Consider the following 18,321-nt stretch of genomic DNA (forward strand, 5'->3'; position numbering starts at 1 on the left):
TTTGTGGGTGTTTCTCCTCAACACATCTCTTCTGACGTTTGGGAACTTTAGTTTTTAGTCTAAATTATGCCATGGCTAATTGAAACCCATGTTTTCTGCTAGTACTGAAAAAACCTACTGTTTATCTGGGATTCATTGTCCAGGTGTATCCATTTTATAGTGACAGAGATACAGAGATTGCCGGCTGAAGTGAACCTGCACAGCCCCAATGAAAATATTTAAACTTTTTAGGCAGAAAGAATGTATGAAAATATTTTACAAGACCTACTGTCTGGGAATTACCTGACTCCGCAAAAATGTCTGAAAGGTAGCGAAGTGGCTAACTTTTCCCTCAGCTGGCATGTGGCCTATTCGTTAATTAATGATTGCAAAGACAAAGCCCTAGGTACAGATGGTACCATTTATATTTCAGTCGCAGAGAGATTTAAATTGTCTGGCTGCTACGAAACCGCGCGAGGTATTGTAGATATATTGCTCATCCGTCGTGATATGTTGCTCATTGCAAACAGGTTGAAGGTCACGGCATGTGCCAGTTTCGGTGTAGCATGGGAAGGTGCCCAGCTGCGAAAGCCGGACTCATCCTGCACTCTTTGAGACAAAAATCAACAGACTGCAGAAAGGCTTTAGGTGTGGTGCACGCCACTCCTCAAGAAGTGTTGTTAAAGCAAGTCCCTTCTCACTTGAAAGCTTCACACGCAACTTCTCTGAGCTCTCAGCCCTTCTTGGGAGCTCACAGGATAAACCCCCGTATCCAAGGGTGTTTGGGACAGTTTTACTTTGCACCCGTGCAGATTCTCCTAGAATCATAGAATCGCTAATGTTGGAAGGGACCTTTAAGATCATCAAGTCCAACCATCAACCTACACTGACAAAAACACCTCTAAACCATGTCCCTAAGCACCACATCTACCCTTCTTTTAAACGTCTCCAGGGATGGCGAATCCACCACCTCCCTGGGCAGCCTGTTCCAATGTCTAATAATCCTTTCAGTGAAAAAATGTTTCCTAATATCCAATCTAAACCTCCCCTGACATAATGTGCAACCTAATTCAGCATGTGTTGTTTTTGTTTTTTTTTTCTTTCCTTTCATGGGTGGGTAAAACTAGTGCACAGAGCGGGAAGACTCAGCCCGACCCTCTGTCCAACACAGGCACTGCAATATCACCTGTGGGTCCTTGCAAGGAAGAGGATTTGTCCTCCCTGCCCCGCAGCTAGAGGGTGCTGAGTGCCATACAAAGGCTCAGCCTTGCAGCTGAACAGGTCACAGAGGGACCTGGTGGGTTCAGGTCCCTTGGAGGGATGTTTGACTGCAGCCTACTGTGCTGTGTCTTCTTGGAAGTGCAGCTGTGGGTTTTCTGGGTGGATATTTATTGCCCCGCAGACATTAACTAGTGTGGTACGTGGTCTCTGTCATGTGCATCATCACCTAGTTCTCAGGCGGTGATACGCTTGGGCATGATGTGCTGGAAGTGGCAGTTTCTAACAGTGATCTTCAGCTCCAGCAGTGACAATGTTTCCAGAGCTCTTCATTCACATCTGGCTTTGCATCCTGAGGTTGGCAGCCTGGGGATTTCCACATAAGATGGGATGAGAATGCTGACGTTGAGGCACCTGCCATCGTGGGTACCCAGGGCACAAAAGGCACTCAGCATGTCAGCTGGCTAACAGCCAGCTCCTACCACGTGTGCCCCGATGCCTCCTAAAGTTTGGGCTGAAGAGGGGGTTTGTTCATTACTTCTTCATGCTGGTGGTAGAAGACTGCTCTAGAAACACACCTTTCTCTTGAAAGACATCAACCCTATGATCTACTCTTAATCTGTTCCCAGGCTGCAAATACTCTTTTGCTAATCTGCCATCTTTGTCTATAACGCTAAGTTTCTTTGGCGTTTCCCTAGAAATAATGATTGCCTAAGTTCCTCAGCTGGGATAAGGTGACCCAGTCAACACTACAGCTGTCTGCATGGCACTGGGCTTTTGTTAGCACGGCAGGAAGGCTTATGGCAAAGAGCCAATGACAACAGCCGAAAATTTCTTCTATCTCCTCAGAGTCAGGCACTTTGGCTGCATGAGCCCTGTCCTAGCACATTTCTTTAGCTCCCCAGCGTGACTGTCCCCTGAACTGGACCCCTGTAACCTACTTTAAGATGGTGCCTCTAGTTCTTCAGTCTGGGAAGAAGTGGAAGGAGGAGTTATATCCTCTGGCTGGCATTTGTTATGCTGCTTTTTCCCCATCACCGTTGCTGACACGATGCATCCTCTGGGCCAGAGCCTGGTAAGTCATCACAAACACATCCACCAACATTTTTAGAATTCAAAGAACACACTGACTCTCCTTGTGTTGCCTTGGAGAACTCCCAAGCAGGGGCACCCAACTCGAGTGACCTCACAGCCATTTAAGGTATAGGAGACACAGCTGGTAACTCCTGCTCTTCCTATGATCCTCCACCTGTCCTGCAGCACCATGATTAATGGGTTTCCCATCAGAAGAAAAGGCAGTGCAGGCTGGTTAGCCAGATGGCTGGGAAGTGTGTGGGTTACAGATGGTCAGGAAGATTCTGCTGTTGCTTCTTGCCTACCTGAGGAGGAGAAGGATGAACGAGCAGCACAAGGAGCCACTTATGGGCTATTTGGGTCAGATCTATGACTCTGCAAGCTGCCTTCAAAATGTGGGGCTGACCTAACTAGACTGGGGAGTCGAAGGGTGTGACAAGAGCAATGTTACCATGCACTTTCTCTTGTTATCAGCTGAGGTCACAGAGAGTTTGGACAGGTCTGCCGTGATGCTTGGGGTTAACTTTGAAGTTAGGTTCAAGTGGTGTATGCTACAAGAGACCCTGTTCCCCAACTCCAATGCATCATGGACTCTGCTGTACAGTTGTCCCTTCTTTAGTTTTTTTTTTTCCTCTTGACAAACTCTAAAATGGCCTTTAGGCTCTTTCAGAGATCCCCCTCTAGGAAACAGTCCATAAACAATTAGCCTCTCATCTGGCCTTGCCTGTGACTGTGGGTGAGGAGGACAAGGGGAGCTCCATGGGGCTGAGGACATTGGAAGGTGGGACTGCTACTGTGGGTCCGTCATGTGAAGATCTGCAGCACACTCATAAATCCAGCAATGTCATGTAGTTGGGTGCCTTACAAGGTTCACATAAGGAACACGGGGGGAACTGGGAGTTGAGCCTTTGGTCAGCACCAATGGAGCTGTTTTGGTGTTTCCTGTTGCACCTACTCAATTACCAGCCCATCTGATCTAGATCCAGCTGGTACCTTTCAGCAATCACCTACAAAATAACTCAAAAATCCCCCAAGATCCACAGGTGGAGTGACCAGGGTGGTGAAATCACTGGCATGGTGTCAGATGAAACTTTTATAACAACACAGAAATTCTCACTGGTGACAAAGTCCCTGGACAATGGGTTTTACCATGGGTTACCGAGCAGGGTGGATTTTTACCCATCTGGCTCCCTGGTAGTTATTTAATAACCGGTAACAACTGTTGAGCATGGAGCCAAGGGGATGTGGTTTGTCTTGAAGGTCGAGTGAGATGTCGAGTGCTGAGCTGCTAGGGAGGGGACATAGGGGACAGAATGGCTAAACCCACATTAATGGGGATTTGGAACAAGAATCTGAGCTTGGGTAATAGGAAAACTGGGTGCCTAATCCAGCCTCCACCCTCTGCATTTTCTGTTTCATTGGTATAGGAGAGACAAATGCCTTTCTCACATATTTCAGAGATTTCATGGCAAGAGAGGCCATGAACATTTGGTTTGACACTCTTTAGCACAGCCTGAGGATGGTAACTGAGGGTTTTTTGCAGGGGAAGAAACTGTGGAAGTTCAAAAGGGAAAGTGAAGTAGCCACAGAGCCACAAGTGGAGAAAAGTGAGAAGGCACAACACGGGTCTGGTCATATTAAGGGGTTGGGACAAGGCCAGAAATGGTCTACTTAGCACCAGGTGAGCCTACAGCCCTGTTGCTCCCAGGCATCCCGGCTGAAGTAAGGAGCCTCTGAAATAAGAACTCAGCATGACGAAGCAGCTACAAGAGTCTCCGAATAGCCAGAGTGGTCTGGGGAGGTTGGCAGAGTGAACAGAGTCTTGGCTTGACCTTCCGGACATCTGAGGTTGGCAAAACTACAGTTGGGTGTTAAAGGACACTTGGAAGGTCATCAAATATTTCCAAAGAGCCTTTGCACATTTGGCTCAATGCTGTGGATGGCCACATCATGGCAGCGTATGTCATGACAGGTCAGGCCATAAACGTAAAAGAAAAAGTTACACCGAAGAATTCCCATCCCGTACCACAACCATGGACACATCAGGCTCTGGAAGTTGCTTTCAGGGTCTTGGGAATTTCTCCATTTAATTTAGACACCTAAACAGAAGAAAGAGAGGTTCTTCCTCTCTGATTTAACCCATACTGTTGGCATTCATTGCAGAAGAACTGGTTCACTGAGCAGGTGAAATTTAGGTGGCAAATCGGTACTTTGCCCCACAGTGTGACCTTGCAGCAGCTGCTTTCCCCAGTTGTGCCTGTGTTTATTCGGATAGGAAGAAGAGTCCAGGCCCATCTGTCCCTGTGTGTTCCTGCAGTGTTTAGCGCTGACAGATGAAATGTAGCTGTAATGCCAAAAAAAAAAATAAAAATGTTTCCAGCTTCCAAACAGATGATATATGAGGAAATCACGGCAAGAGCCCAGCAAGTGTTCCAGAGTAATGTGAGCTGCCTGGATCCCCTCTGACCACACATGTCTTGAGGATGAATTTATATCTGGAAGCATTTAATGCAGCTGCCTTACAAACATGTTGCAATACTTACTTAATTTACAAGCTGTTTCCAGTGTAAAATCCCAGAGGGGTTTAGATGGAAATTGCTGGTACCATCTGATAATGGGTTTGGCCGGAGAGCGGCATGGGTCCTGTGTGGGGACTGCATCCCTCGGCGCTGCAACCAAGCTGCTCTCAACACTGATTCTGCTGCTCCCGTCATGCTTGGCAGCATACGAGTAAGTACCATCACCAGACTGCGATGGATGGGTACCCTCCATGTGACCAGGATGTGGCTGTACAGCTATTATGACAATCTCTGTGGGGAAAGGAGAGATGAGCGTGAGTAGATGGCGTCTTGCCGCTGCTGTTATTGAAAGACCAAGCTGTAGCAGTGAGAAAAATCCTAGATCTTTTAAACAGAAACAAAGACTTATCCTGTTGCACCCCACATAGCCTCTTGCGTGAACTCTTGTTAAATTAGATATCTGAAGGTCGGAATCAGGCAGTCCAAGGTCAGCTCATCATCTTTGCAATTACCCTTTCAGCAGAAAGTAGAGAAGGATTAAAGAATGAGGTAAGCTCTCTGCGTCTAGTCCTTGACTGTCTTTATTGCTCTGAGTTATACATCTCATGCGACCAGGTCTTTTTATTACTGCTGCGTCTCTAGTATTTAGGAGGGGAAAGGTAACTGGGGGGAGGCACTCAGCAATTACATTCTGGAAAGATCTGGCTCACTCTGGCGCTGGGACACAGTTGCCCCAGAAGCCCTGTTGCAGCCTCAGCCCAGCTCGCCTGTTCAAAAGCAGAGCAGCCAGGGAAGATGTGGGATGCAGCATGCGGGATGCAGGATGCAGGACGCGGAATGCGGGATGCAGGATGTCGGATGATGCAGGATGCAGGATGCGGGATGCAGGATGCAGGATGTAGGATGTGGGATGATGCGGGATGCAGGATGCAGGATGTGGGATGATGCAGGATGCGGGATGCAGGATGTGGGATGATGCAGGATGTGGAACGCAGGCTGCCTGGCCTGGCATGCAGTGCTGGCCCACGTGGCTCGGGAAGAGCGGGAGCTGGGCTGCCATGTGCAGCGTTATTTAGAAGAGTGACTCGAGCTCTTGGCCTCGGAGGGTGTTGGCATCAAGGAGAGCTTTGCGTGCAGATCTGATGTTTGGTTTGGGTATGTGACTGCAGGGGGAAGAAGCCACAGGCACAACGCAGAGAGGAGAATGGGAATGCTGCAGAGCACATTTCCTTTTCCTCTTCAGATATGAAGAGGCAGATTTTTAGTGAATCCTAAAAGTCACGAGGGGGCCAGTGGCTGAGTGGGGTGAAGGCAGGAGCAGCCTGGCTGCTTGGTCCCAGGGCCAGGACCACGCACATGTTGGATGATCCAGTTGGGAAAGCAGCAGTGCAGCTTTTCCACTACCCCCAATTCAGTCTGCTTCCAAAAACCAGACCGGAATTACACTGCTGTGCCCTTATACCACATTCATTGCCTTCTTCTTTATGCTTTTGGATTATGCAGCAAAAATGGTGACCTGCTCTTAAAACCTGTGAAAACGAAGATTTCCCACTCAGCCTTCATCAGGGCTTAAGAAACCTTAGGAAGTGCTTTATGCTGTGTAATCTGTATCTACCTAAATGCAGTATAGCAGCTGCCATTTATTTACATGAGGACTGTTATGCCAAGTTCCCCTAGGCTGAGCCCCTCTTGCCTATTCCCTTTCAGTGAGTACACTGTGATTTCAGCCTTGTGCTCTTGCTCATCAGATTTGCTTGCGTTAATCTTTCCCATTTGCATGCCAAGGTCCATCCACTCCTTTTTAGATGATATTTTTTTTCAAATCTTATCTTAAAAGAAAATTGAATCTAATATAGAGATGCATGTCATTTGCTTCTAGTAACTCCAGCTATTTTGATTAAAAAATTTCTCATTTTCTACTTTAGAATATGTAGGCAAGGTACGGCTGGGAGTAAATGAAGTTGCCTTTATACTTAAATCTCCAAACAGGGTTGAAGGACACTGTCTCATTTCATCTAGTGAAAGGAGATGCAAATGAAAAATGTTTGAGAAATATTTGTATTTATCTATCCAAGTATGGGGGTTGCTTTGATTACAACAGCAGGATATTATTGATTCGCGTCACCTTTGTGAGCCTCTATATCTACAAAATACCTTTTGGAGAGATTGCTGCCTATCAGTCATTTCCCCTCTCAGTGTAGTGCAACGGCTGTGCTCGTTCTTGTGCTTCGTGCCTGTGCTTACGGACTCGCATCCCATTCACTTCAGCATTTTTTTAATTTATCAAGACATTTCTGAATCCCAATACCGCCCTCACAAGCGCTTGCGGTATCTCATGGGTTTGTAACAGTTTACATTTGAATAAGCATACTGTCTCTCTCTCCGTTGCAGGAGATTTCTGATTTCAACTCAAGAGCTGCACCTCGCGTCCGAAGAGGGGACAGACAGCCGGAGCGTGCGGGAGTTGTCCATCCATCGCCACTGAGCATCCCCTGCACAGCGGCTGCCGTACCGTTGTGCCAACGCTCCTGCTTCTTTCAGAGGAGCTGGCTTATGCCGAAATAAATCGGATTGACTCAAAAGCAAAAATAAGTCGAACTGGGATTCAGTTTTCCTGGCACAGGTAGAAAGCCAACATTGCCGAAGGGCAGGAAATAGAGATGGGAAAGCACATGGAAAAGCACATTTACTGAGAAATCTTATTTTCATTTTGCTTTCTAGACTCCTGATCCTTATGTACACAAATGAGAGCACCTGCTAAGACTGCGTGCTGACTGGGCTGCCGTTTGAAAAGGATTGCCTTTACGCATAAGCTGAAATGTGTTTTCAAAATATATCTTTCGCATTATAAGTTCAGGGTTGTTCTTTTGGCGAAATTCACAGAATCACAGAATGGTCAGGGTTGGAAGGGGCCTCTGGAGATCATCTAGTCCAACCCCCTGCCAGAGCAGGGTCACCTACAGCAGGTTGCACAGGATGGTGTCCAGGCGGGTTTTGAATGTCTCCAGAGTGGGAGACTCCACCACCTCTCTGGGCAGCCTGTGCCAGTGCTCTGCCACCCTCAAAGTAAAGAAGTTCCTCCTCATGTTAAGATGGAACTTCCTATGTTCAAGTTTGTGCCCGTTACCTCTTATCCTATCAGTGGGCACCACTGAAAAAAAGACGGTTCCCATCCCCCTGGCACCCTCCCTTTAAGTATTGATAAGCATTAGTTGCAAAGGAAGGGAGTAGTATCATCATTCAGATTAGAATGTGGGGTTCAACAAGTTGCCGATTTTTTTCTTCAGAAAATATTTTTCTTCCTGGGAGACTTTACCTCTGAAAAGTCCTGGTTTTTAAAAGGAACTCTAAGTTTGAAAACAGAAATGGCATTTTGAATCGCTTCTGCTTTTGAGCCCACAAAATAATAATTGGGTTAGGCTGAAGTTTGGCCTGATGCTTTTTTGTTTTCCATATGCTTTTTTTGCCAGGCAGTATGGTGTCTAAACCAATCTGCCATATTCTGAAATCCCTGTTTACCCACCCAGATCAGCTGAGAGATATGGGGTAACCCGGAGGGCTCAGGCTGGCCCATGAGCTCCCCACTTTCCTGAGCTCCATTCATACTGTTCAATGAGAAGAGGCAGTAAGCTTTATTTTTTTAAAATTATCCTGTATTTATTTATGTTTATTTATTTTAAAATTATTATTTTTTTAAATTTTCAAATCAATATCACAAGATTATTTTTTTTTTTGGCCCCAAAACTAGTGGGTCTCCGTGCAAACCCTTTCCAGGCAGACGTAGTGCTGTCAATAAGCGGGAGGGACTCGTGAAGGTGCGTGAAGGAGGGACGAGGCTGGGAGATGCTTCCAGCACTGCTGATGGCTCCTGGTGCTGAGGATGCATGAGCTGCCTGGTCCAGCAGATGCTCTCCCGGCTGCTTTGGCAAGGTGATGATGACAGTGAAAGGTTGTCCTCCCACCTAGTTGGCTTATGCTCTTCATGGTCCTGCACATCAAACTTAGGCACTGAATCCAGATTGGTGCTACTAAGCCCTTCTTTAACTTTAAATCCCTTGTCCTTTGCAAACTTTAACAGGGAATTTTAAATTGCGCTTGTAATTTGCCCCTGTTCCCAATGGTGGGATGCCTGTGTATTTCCAGCGTCCTGCAAAATAGTTCCTGTGGGTACATTTTCCATGGTCATAAGAAGTAAAGGAGTTTCTGGTGGGTCACACCCCAGGGTTGGCTCCGTTTGAGGACAGTTTTGTTCATTCAGTCTCTGGCTGTGGTGGTCTGATCACAGAATGCTTCAGCTCTCAGCACAGGAGGAGAAAGGAAAGGGGCTTGATCGACACCCCATCTTTTCTGGGGGGTCTGCGTGGTGTCAGCTCACAATCTGTGGCTCAGATCTCACCTGAAATGGTAATTTAAAGGGTTACAATCCGTTAAAGGGAGGGACCTGGCAGGTGCAGGCGATGCAACCTTGCTCCATCCTTCTACAATCAGAGCACAAGTCTTCTGCCGCTGAGTCATCTGCACTGTGGCCTTGTTGGCACGGGGGCCACCTGCTTTGATGCAAACAGCGCTTCCCTCAGCTTTCACCAGTTTTACTGCTGCCAGTTGTGTCCTTCGTCATCGACACAGGCCATTTTTGCAATCTTTGCACTACATTATACCTTCCAGTGCTTTCACACACAGCCATTTCCACTCCTGCTTCAGGCACAGCCCTCCTGCAGTTGCTGTGATGGGTCTTTACGTGGTTCTGCTGCACTGAGCTCCACCACGCCGGGTCTGTTCAGCGTACAAGGATGACTGTGGGTTCACATGGGAGTATTGGCATCACCCCAGGTAGGCAGCTCCTCAGGTGCTGCAGCTGGAGCAGTCCTGGTTTAGCAACCGAGGTGAGGCGAGTTTGCAGCTTTCACCCCATGAGCTTTTACCCAATGACCCTGAAACAAGACTGAACGTATCTGAAGAAACTGGCTTTTATCAGCTTATTACTTGCCATATCACTAGAGGCTGCGACCGAACAGCTTTGAGCCAGGTGTATTTACTGCTTTCCTCCCAGACCGGGGCCTCATCAGGAGGAGATAAATCACTGCTCTCCTTTAACTTACTCCAGGATATGGGGTAACCCAAGTTTTTCTCCTTGCAAGCTATGGATGCGAATCCATGGAAGGGTGGGAATCTTTTGGTATTTTTTTTTGGTGTACTCTCAGTACAGAATTCTGACTGAATTCAGAGTGAAGCTGGATGACACAGTTGTGTCCTTCGTGTTACCCATGCGCACGGGCCATTTCTTTCTTTTACCGTTTCTTCTGAAACGGGGTATTACTGACTCATAGCAGTTGCTGCAGGGTGACCTGGAGGTTTTGCTCATAGGAGGGATTAATTTGTGGCTTGGGTGAGCGGAGCACCATGAGGTATGGAGGTAGGCGGTGAAGCTGGGTGAGACACGTCTTCTCCAGGCTGCTTGGCCGGGCGAGCACCCCACGGCAAGCAGGATTTACCCACGGTGGCTGGATGTGCTGGCACAGAGGTCAGTGGAGAGGACACAGGAGGGGTTTGTGGAGAGTTTGGCCGTATCTGTGGGTACAGCTGTGGTTAGAGGAGGTACAGGTGATGTGACAGAGGAGGTGCATGGGCAACCATATTTGCACAATACACTGGCTTGTTTTTTGCAGCTTCTCAGTTAAAGCTGTTCTGAGGACACCTTTGGTGTGACATTCGCAGCGGATTGGTAATACGCTCGGTGCCAAAGATGACACAAGTTATTTGTACTATCTGTATTATTTATTATAGGCACCCTTTGTGCATTTAAAATTAAAATCGGACAAAACCTTATGTTTGATATAACCTTCCACTAACAGGGCTCACCGGTGACTGCGCTTGTGGTGTTGATAGTGTAGCCCACTGCATCCCACAGAAAGGTCCTCCTATTTCCCCTGCTGCTTTCTATCTGCCTTATCTCTGCAGATGTGAGCTGTATGAAGTCAGCCGCTGTATAACCCTGCAGCAGCCTGCTCACGATGCTGGAACCGCAATCGACATCACTGCGACGCTAATTGCAGCAGCGGCACGTGGGATTTCCCAGTTTGACACTTTCTAACCCCAATAATGGTTCCTGCAGAGGCAGACTGCAGCTCGCTAGTGTCCTCCAGTGTACCTCACACATACAACTCTCGTAACTTTATCACCTTAGGAAAAGAAAAAAAAAAAAAAAAAGAAGAGAAAAAAAATTCCCTTTCCAACTGTCAGAACTTCTCCCTCCCAGCTCTAAATGAAGATTGCACACTGGACCCAGGTTAAGGGGTTGCCCATGGAAGGAGATGCTGTTTTGGCTGCGGCTTGCAGACCTGCAGGCAGGGGCCCGGCTGGACACCCCCAGAGTTGTTGTCTATTGCTGCTGATGGGTTTCCTCTCCATCTCCCATTTCTAAAGGGGTTTTACACCATATTTGTGACAAAGTGGGCAAGCATCAGCAATAAAAACCAATGCAGCTGCTGTTACAGGAATAATTATTGGTTTATTAACACAAAAATTACAGACTATTTTGCAGTTTAGGCAGAGTTTCAGAGCCCAAACTAGAATCAGTGCTTTCAACAAAACTGAGACACATTAAGTGCGAGAAGAGAGACAGAGGTCTGCCACGGGCTGTCCCTGCTGCAGGAGAGGAGGGCTGACCTCCAGGCACTGAGGAAGGTGCTGACGACGGAGCAGAGCTGGGAACGGTCACGGATTCGGCCAGGACATGAGTGTGAAGGCAGGATTTGGTGAGGAGGAAGCTGGTGGGACCTGCAGATGTTCCCAGGCCAGGCCAGCAGTTACAGCAGGGCAAGGGGACAGCCAGCACAGAGGCATGGCCGTGCCCAGCTGCTCCGAGATTGGCACTTGTGGAGCAGATGGCAATGGGTCTGCGCAATGCCATCCAGGCTACCTGGGCCCAGGCCAAAAAGGGCTTTCAGCTGGTGGAAGAAGCACAGAAAACAGGAATCCTCATCCCCAAATCCTGCCCGGCACCTTTTGCCCCCGAGAAACATTGCTTGGTCATCTGCTTGGTCCCTCCCTCCGGCAAAGGCAGGAGTTTTCGAGCATCAGCTGATTTTCTTTAGATACAGGTGAATCCCGTTCTTGGAGCGAAGGATGATCTGAGGTATTTTGCAGGGAGGCTTGGCGGGGTCGGGCCAGAGCTCGAAGCGGAGCAGGGTCAGGGCCAGCGCCACCTTCATCTCGTTCATGGCAAACTGCTGCCCGATGCAGTTCCTGGGGTGAAACAGAACAGCTCAGCGCCCACTTACCTCGGTGCTGGGCACAGCAAATCCCCGCGGCCGGATCCCAGCCCTCTCACACCAACACACAACCCTTCCTCTCTGCAGTTCTGGGGGTGCCAGGCAATGTTTTGGGGGGAAAAAGCAGGGGCATGGGCTGTGCGGGGGGAAATCTGGGGGAGCATCGGGAGCTCCTGTATAAGTGTTCAGTGAGCACGGAGAGGGAGGGGAGACGGGGAAGCCAACGGAGAGGCCAGCGGAGCAGAAGCGGCGGGTCTCCAAGCAGGAGGGTCTGCAACGCGTTTGCCTCGGCAGGGTGAGCGCAGGGTGAAGGGAAGGACTGGGAGCAGAAGAGAATAGGGAATCACAGGATGGGGGGGTGGTATGAGGTCCCTCCATCAAGGAGAGGAGGACAGCAGGTGAGCCCAAGATGCTGCAGGCTCCCCGTGTGATGCCAGCAGGATGCTCAGCAGCTTTGGGACCCCATTCCCCATCCCCAAAAGAGGCCCAACGACGTTTCCTTCCCGTTTGGCCTTGTTGGTACCAGAAACTCTCTGCGGCACACACTTCTTATGCGATCCTGAGCTGTTTAAAGCTGCAGAGCCAGAACCGCAGGCGGCGGTCTCTGAAAGCACTCTGTCAGTGCCTCCCTGATAGCAATTACAACAGCAGCAGATGCTTCTTGGGCTAAGCAATTTCCAGGGATGCATGTTTTCTCTCCCCACTACTCCTTCAGCATTCAGTACACTTTACCTCATTCCAGCAGAAAAAGGCAGAAAGGCATGAGAGTGTCTGCCAGAGACGTTCTCTGGGGAAAACCGTAAAGGGTCAAACACCTGGAAATGAAGAATACGCAGCAAGAAAAAGCGATTATTTAAGGAACACGGTACTGACTGGTGTCTGCAGAAACATGACACCCCATAATTTCTGAACCACCCCATTGGAGAGAGAATTCATTTCGAGATGGACTGAAACTCATACACCAAATTCCCTTCTTTTCCACTGAGCCTGGCAATGGTGTGGCCAAGATAAACCAGGCATAGATATGATGAAAACCGGGAAGATGGGATTCAATTATCCACCTGTAGGCTGAGCAAAAAAATATCTTCTTGCCTGTTAATACAACAAGCTCTTCGGAGCACTTTGTCTTACAGTTTGGGCAGCACCAAGCTCTAACGCTGCTGTCTGACCACCCTGTGCCGCAGCTGGCTGAGACTAATGCAAAGCAACCGCTTCTCAGCATGATTCCCGTGGCCGAAGACGTTGAGGACCAAAGGGGGACTCTGCTCTACTGCAAACAGGTGAAGGGGACATCCAAAGAGGCACAGCATAAAAGGGAAAAATTACTAGAAGGGCAGAAAAAAACTTACCAAAGGATCTTTCCATACCGCGGGGTTTCTGTGAATAAGATAAATACTTATCGCAGCGATGCTGCCTGTAAAGCAATGGAGAAGGAGAAAAAGGCTCAGTGACAAAGAAACTAAAGGGGAGGTTGCAGCCCACTCACACAAAGGTCTGTCTAAATCATCACGGTCTTTATCTGTCAACTGGAAACCTGTGAGGGTTTTGTCATAGGCTTCAGAGAAAATTAAACATTTTCCATTTGTTTAGTTGTAAGCAGCCAAAGGTGGGAAAGAGGAAGGCACCAGCACCATATGCATGTCATCCCCACTCTGGCACTGCCCACTTGTGTGCCAAATCAGTGAAGAAATGGAGCAGCACAGGGCAATTCCCACACCACAACGTAGGATGGGACCAGTTCCTGTCCCCCAGCACCAGCAGTTCATGAAAATGGGTGAAAAATGAGCTTGTGCTTGGCCAGGAAGAGAAGGCGCTTTTGGCACAGGCACAGCTGCCCTGTAGCGATGGTGGCAGGAAGGATGTCCCAGGGATGCTGCTGTACAGCCCATCCCGTCTATCAACGAGATGCCAACATCTGCACAGTCCTATCCGAACATCGGTGCTGGTGAGCAGCAGGTCACAGAGGTTGCTCTTTGGCAGGCAGCGAGGACATCGCTGATGTCCGAGAGCACAGTTTTGTGAAGCGGGAATGGGATTTACAGACCTTCTGGCAAGGTGCGTCCGTCAGGGAAGGTGATGGGTTTGCTGAGCTGCCGAGACACGCCAGGCACTGGTGGATAAAGGCGAAGGCTCTCCCTGATGCACATGGTGCTGTAAGTCATCTTGCCCAGGTCCTCCCTGCCGGGACAGAGGCAGAGGTAGGCTGAGCCCCATGCTCCCCCGACTGCCCTGTGCCCAGAGGTCCCTTGCCCCACGGCCATCAGCCTCCTGGGCAAACCCCCTTGGGGCATACGGATGGACCCACAACATCCATCCATGGGCTGCTGCAAGCTGGTGACCCCAAGACACCTCGGAACAACCTTAACAACCTCCGAACAAGCTCAAGTGCAAAGTGACAGCAAAAGGTGAAAAGCCATGACTACAATGTCCTGCGGTGAGAAAACAGGAGAGAGCAAAGGGGTATGTTGGTGGCCCAGGTCTTGGCATGGCATCCAGCATGTCCTCCTGGTCTGGGATGGTTTTTTCTCATGTCTGTTCTGGCAGGAGGAGCCATGAAGAGCAGATTTAGCTGAAGGATGCAGTATCCGCTCCAACCTATGAAGTCCCTGTGCACACAGCAACCTTACAAATCAGTCCTTGAGCACTCTAGCTTTCAGGTGTTGAGGACATTGCTCACTCAGAAATACTGGCAATAGGGGAAAAAAAGTTACCAGCTGAGGAAATGTGCAAACTTACCACTGAAGTGTCTCCCGGTCTCCCAGGATGCCCTGGATCTCCTCCCGGCACCGTGCCTGATGCTCAGGGTGTGACGCCAGGCAGTACAGGAGCCAGGAGATCCCACTGGCCGTTGTATCGTGGCCCTCAAACATGAATGTGTCCACCTCGGCACGCAGGTCCTCATCGGACAGTCCAGCTCCATTCTCATCCTAACAGCCCAGAGACACTTTCAGCGGCCCATATACATATATATATATGTATAAAAATATATATCTTATAGCGGTCTGGACGCATATATAAAAGTGATTATATCCCAGGAGGGGACATTATATTCTTTCAACTGTTGCAAAGGGGGGTGGTGATGCCTCTGGGATACGTATAAACAAAATCAATCTCTGTTTAGACTGAATTCAGGGTCTTTTTTCCTTCACTTATAAATCCCTGTATCCCCCTGATATTAAACCACCAGGACTATGAAACCCCTCTGTGTGTTGTATTCGTCAACAGATGCTACCGACATTTCAAGTGATGGAAAATGGGATCACCTCGGGCCCATCTCAACTGGGCAGGACTGGGCAAGTTTATCTTAATGGCTTGTGCAGCCCTGAAGGTCCCTGGCGGTTTGTGGCACCCCCGCAAAGACTGACGGGCTTTTGGACCTCGCTGCCCTGCCGCACACCCACTCCTCGCCACTCACTCTGGCACACAGCAGAATGTCCAAGAAGTCCAAATGTCTCTTCTTCTGGATCTTTTCAAACTCGCGTTCATCTTTAAGGGATTCCTTTCGCTCGTGGATCACCTTGTCTGGGGAAGAAAGAGTCAAAGTTTCAGCAGGGGCAGGAAAAGCTGAGCTGCCAAACTGCCCTGCTAAGGCACCCAAGGGGGTGACCATCCCTCAGTCCACGATGCATTTGACGTGTCTGCTTCTGCAGCCCAGGCAGTTTGCCTTTTGCAGCAGCACGGCAACAACTGTCGTGCACGTTGCCATCCTTTTCTGCCAACTTCTTTGTTCACCACAGACTCCTCGGCCTATTTTACCCACCCCTCCTGCATTAAAATCAGGCCTGGCCTAGAAAGGAAAATGATTCCTCGCACCGGTGTTGCCTGCGGCGCACATCCCTTGTCTCACCAGTCTCTGGGTCATTTAACAGGAGCTTTCCCAGAGGGGAATTCCTCTGTTAGTCCAGTTTAATGACCTGTGACACGCTAGATCGGACCACTGCTAGAAACTGATGCTCCGCTTGGATGCCGGCTCCGAGCCTCCGGGCACGATCACTGCGTGGGCAAGGAGGGAACTCGGCTGCCTCTGGTCAGCCATCACCCACTCTGCTGGAAAGCTTTGGGAGAGGATGAAGGCGGGCAATACCTGTGTGGTCGTGAGCGAGCTGGCAGACCTTCCTGAACCGATATCCGTGGGGGCTGAGCCAGTAAATGATGTCGTTGTGGTAGGGGAAGATGCGGAGGCGCTGGTGCACCATGAGGCACAGGTCGTAGACAGCCTGGATGTAGGTGTTTTTCCTGGGGAGAGAGAAATGGCGGAAGTTTGTTAATTTGGGAGCATCACGACAAGCAACTTGCCTGTTTCCCTTCTGAGCTGCAAACTTTCTGCCAGGGTTTGGGGCAGGCAGCACCGACCTGTTGGTCTGGCAGTTGCTGTGACAACTGAAGGCACATTTCATGATGCTATCGAGGGTCATCAAGCTGACGTGCTCGAAGAGCTCCACCGGTTTCCCATCTGTGATCAGCTGTTCCCATTTATCCTAGGACGCAAAGGAGACAGAAATGAGAAGGCAAGGGACAGTTCTGCACGATCTGCATTCACCTTCTGATTAATGAGTGCTCAGCTAGTTCTCAGCCTAGAGAAATCGAAAAAAGAAGAGGATCTCTTAGTTGCCATCAAAATCCCAGCGAATGGAAGCCCAGAGTTGGATGGTTAATACAAGATTTGCCTCAGGCAGCTGCTACTCTCAAATCCTGGCAGTGGTGAGCCCTGGTACACCCTACCCTGGGGCAAGGGCACCCTGGAGAACCCCAGGATGGGCGCATCGCTGGGTGATGGGGCACGTTACCAAAGCCTTTCTTAGGGTGCAGTGTGTTTCCTGCACAAGAGCAGCATATGTCAACATTGGGCTTCATTGAGGCTGTGTTTTCTGTCTCTCTCTCACAAGCACATACGACTTTGGCATCTCAGATGCAAGCTTCCATCTCACGATCTCCATCTCTCATTTCCCACTGTGTTTTTCCCGCATATAATATAGGAGCTCTTGCTTGACTCTTTCCATAGGGGATCCCTAGAGAAAGTATAGCGTCTCTCTTGCCTGGTAGACATGAAATGATGTTGAATCCTCTGTCCCTTCGTGGCTGTAAGGAACCAGTGGACTCAAAAGCTGAGAAAGGGAGGAGATGGAGGAGCACAGTCACATCTGAACTCCCACATCATGAAAGCAGGCTGGGGAACAGGGCTTGTATGGACAGACTTATGTCTTTAGCACATCTAACGATTGCCACCTGGTGGCATGGGCTCCCAAAATAGGCACTTTGCATTGTCTGCAAGGAATTATAAACTGCCAGGCACTTGTGCGGATTGCAAAAGCTCTCCTGGCTCTCCAGCTCCTGGCTGCTCCTTGGGCCAGTGGGAAGGAGGACAGCCAGGATCCATGTGGAGCCGCTGGGGAGGTTGGATGGAGGGAGACAAAGGAGAAGGATTAAATCCGGCACCCAGACTCCTGATGGTCCACGTGCACAAAACCTGGTGCCCCTCACCTGTAATTCACACTGGTTTCCATCATGCCCAGCACCAATGGATGGAAGAACAATGCAGTTTCACTGTGTATTAGGCAAGGCAGGGATTGCAATCCACTCATAGGTTTGTTGACAGCAAATGATAATACCCTTTAACCTTGGATCACAGTATAGTTCTGCTCCAACCTTTTTATTTTCAGGATTTATTATGAAACTTTATTTATGTCAATTCTTCATTTACAAAAAAAACCCCAAACTTATAAGAAGTTGCAGCTGGGATTGAGATTATGCACAGTTTGGGGATGGCAGTAACATTAAACCTCAAATCTTGGCCACAGAGCCCAAAGCAGTACCGGAGACATAGTCCCTGCAGGGAGGCTCATTCCTGGTCATTCCTTCCAACTCACGGGCAGGGATTTGTGGTGACTCAGAAAGCTTGACCACCAGGACAAGGCCTGCCCTTACAATTACCAGGTTGTAAGTAAGGGCGCTGCAAGAAAACCCTGTTCCAGCATTTACCTACCAACCAGTCAGGATCAGGGAAAGGAAACAGGGCAGAGAGAGAAGCATCAGATATGAGTCCTACCAGCATCACGTTAGTAGACTCTGCCATCAGGGCCACGTACGGTTTCAAGACGTCGTAATGGAACCCCGGAGTCAGGAGTTTTCGATGTTGGTGCCATTTTGGCCCATGCAAGATCAGCAAGCCGTTCCCTGGGGAAACACAGGCAAGGAACGTTTTGCTGGGCATAAGCAGGCTGGTTTCACCTGCCTGTGGACACAGCCTGCAAGGAGCAGGG

At 49.1% G+C, this 18,321-nt stretch overlaps 1 protein-coding gene across 1 annotated transcript in view; it reads right to left on the minus strand.

Moving 5' to 3' along the window:
• Nucleotides 1–11,866: 11,866 nt before the first annotated feature.
• LOC104286261 (cytochrome P450 4B1-like) overlaps nucleotides 11,867–18,321 on the minus strand; it is a 14,573-nt gene continuing 8,118 nt past the window's right edge. The window contains exons 5-13 of the mRNA XM_009884839.1: nucleotides 18,108–18,235; nucleotides 16,415–16,539; nucleotides 16,146–16,297; nucleotides 15,477–15,583; nucleotides 14,798–14,988; nucleotides 14,106–14,239; nucleotides 13,411–13,475; nucleotides 12,794–12,876; nucleotides 11,867–12,035 (exon numbers count right to left, since the gene is read on the minus strand). Of these exons, the coding sequence (XP_009883141.1) occupies nucleotides 11,867–12,035; nucleotides 12,794–12,876; nucleotides 13,411–13,475; nucleotides 14,106–14,239; nucleotides 14,798–14,988; nucleotides 15,477–15,583; nucleotides 16,146–16,297; nucleotides 16,415–16,539; nucleotides 18,108–18,235 (1,154 nt within the window). The remainder of the gene's footprint in view (nucleotides 12,036–12,793; nucleotides 12,877–13,410; nucleotides 13,476–14,105; nucleotides 14,240–14,797; nucleotides 14,989–15,476; nucleotides 15,584–16,145; nucleotides 16,298–16,414; nucleotides 16,540–18,107; nucleotides 18,236–18,321) is intronic.

The sequence above is a fragment of the Charadrius vociferus genome, unplaced genomic scaffold, assembly GCF_000708025.1.
Source record: "Charadrius vociferus isolate BGI_N301 unplaced genomic scaffold, ASM70802v2 scaffold163, whole genome shotgun sequence".
NCBI lineage: Eukaryota > Metazoa > Chordata > Aves > Charadriiformes > Charadriidae > Charadrius > Charadrius vociferus.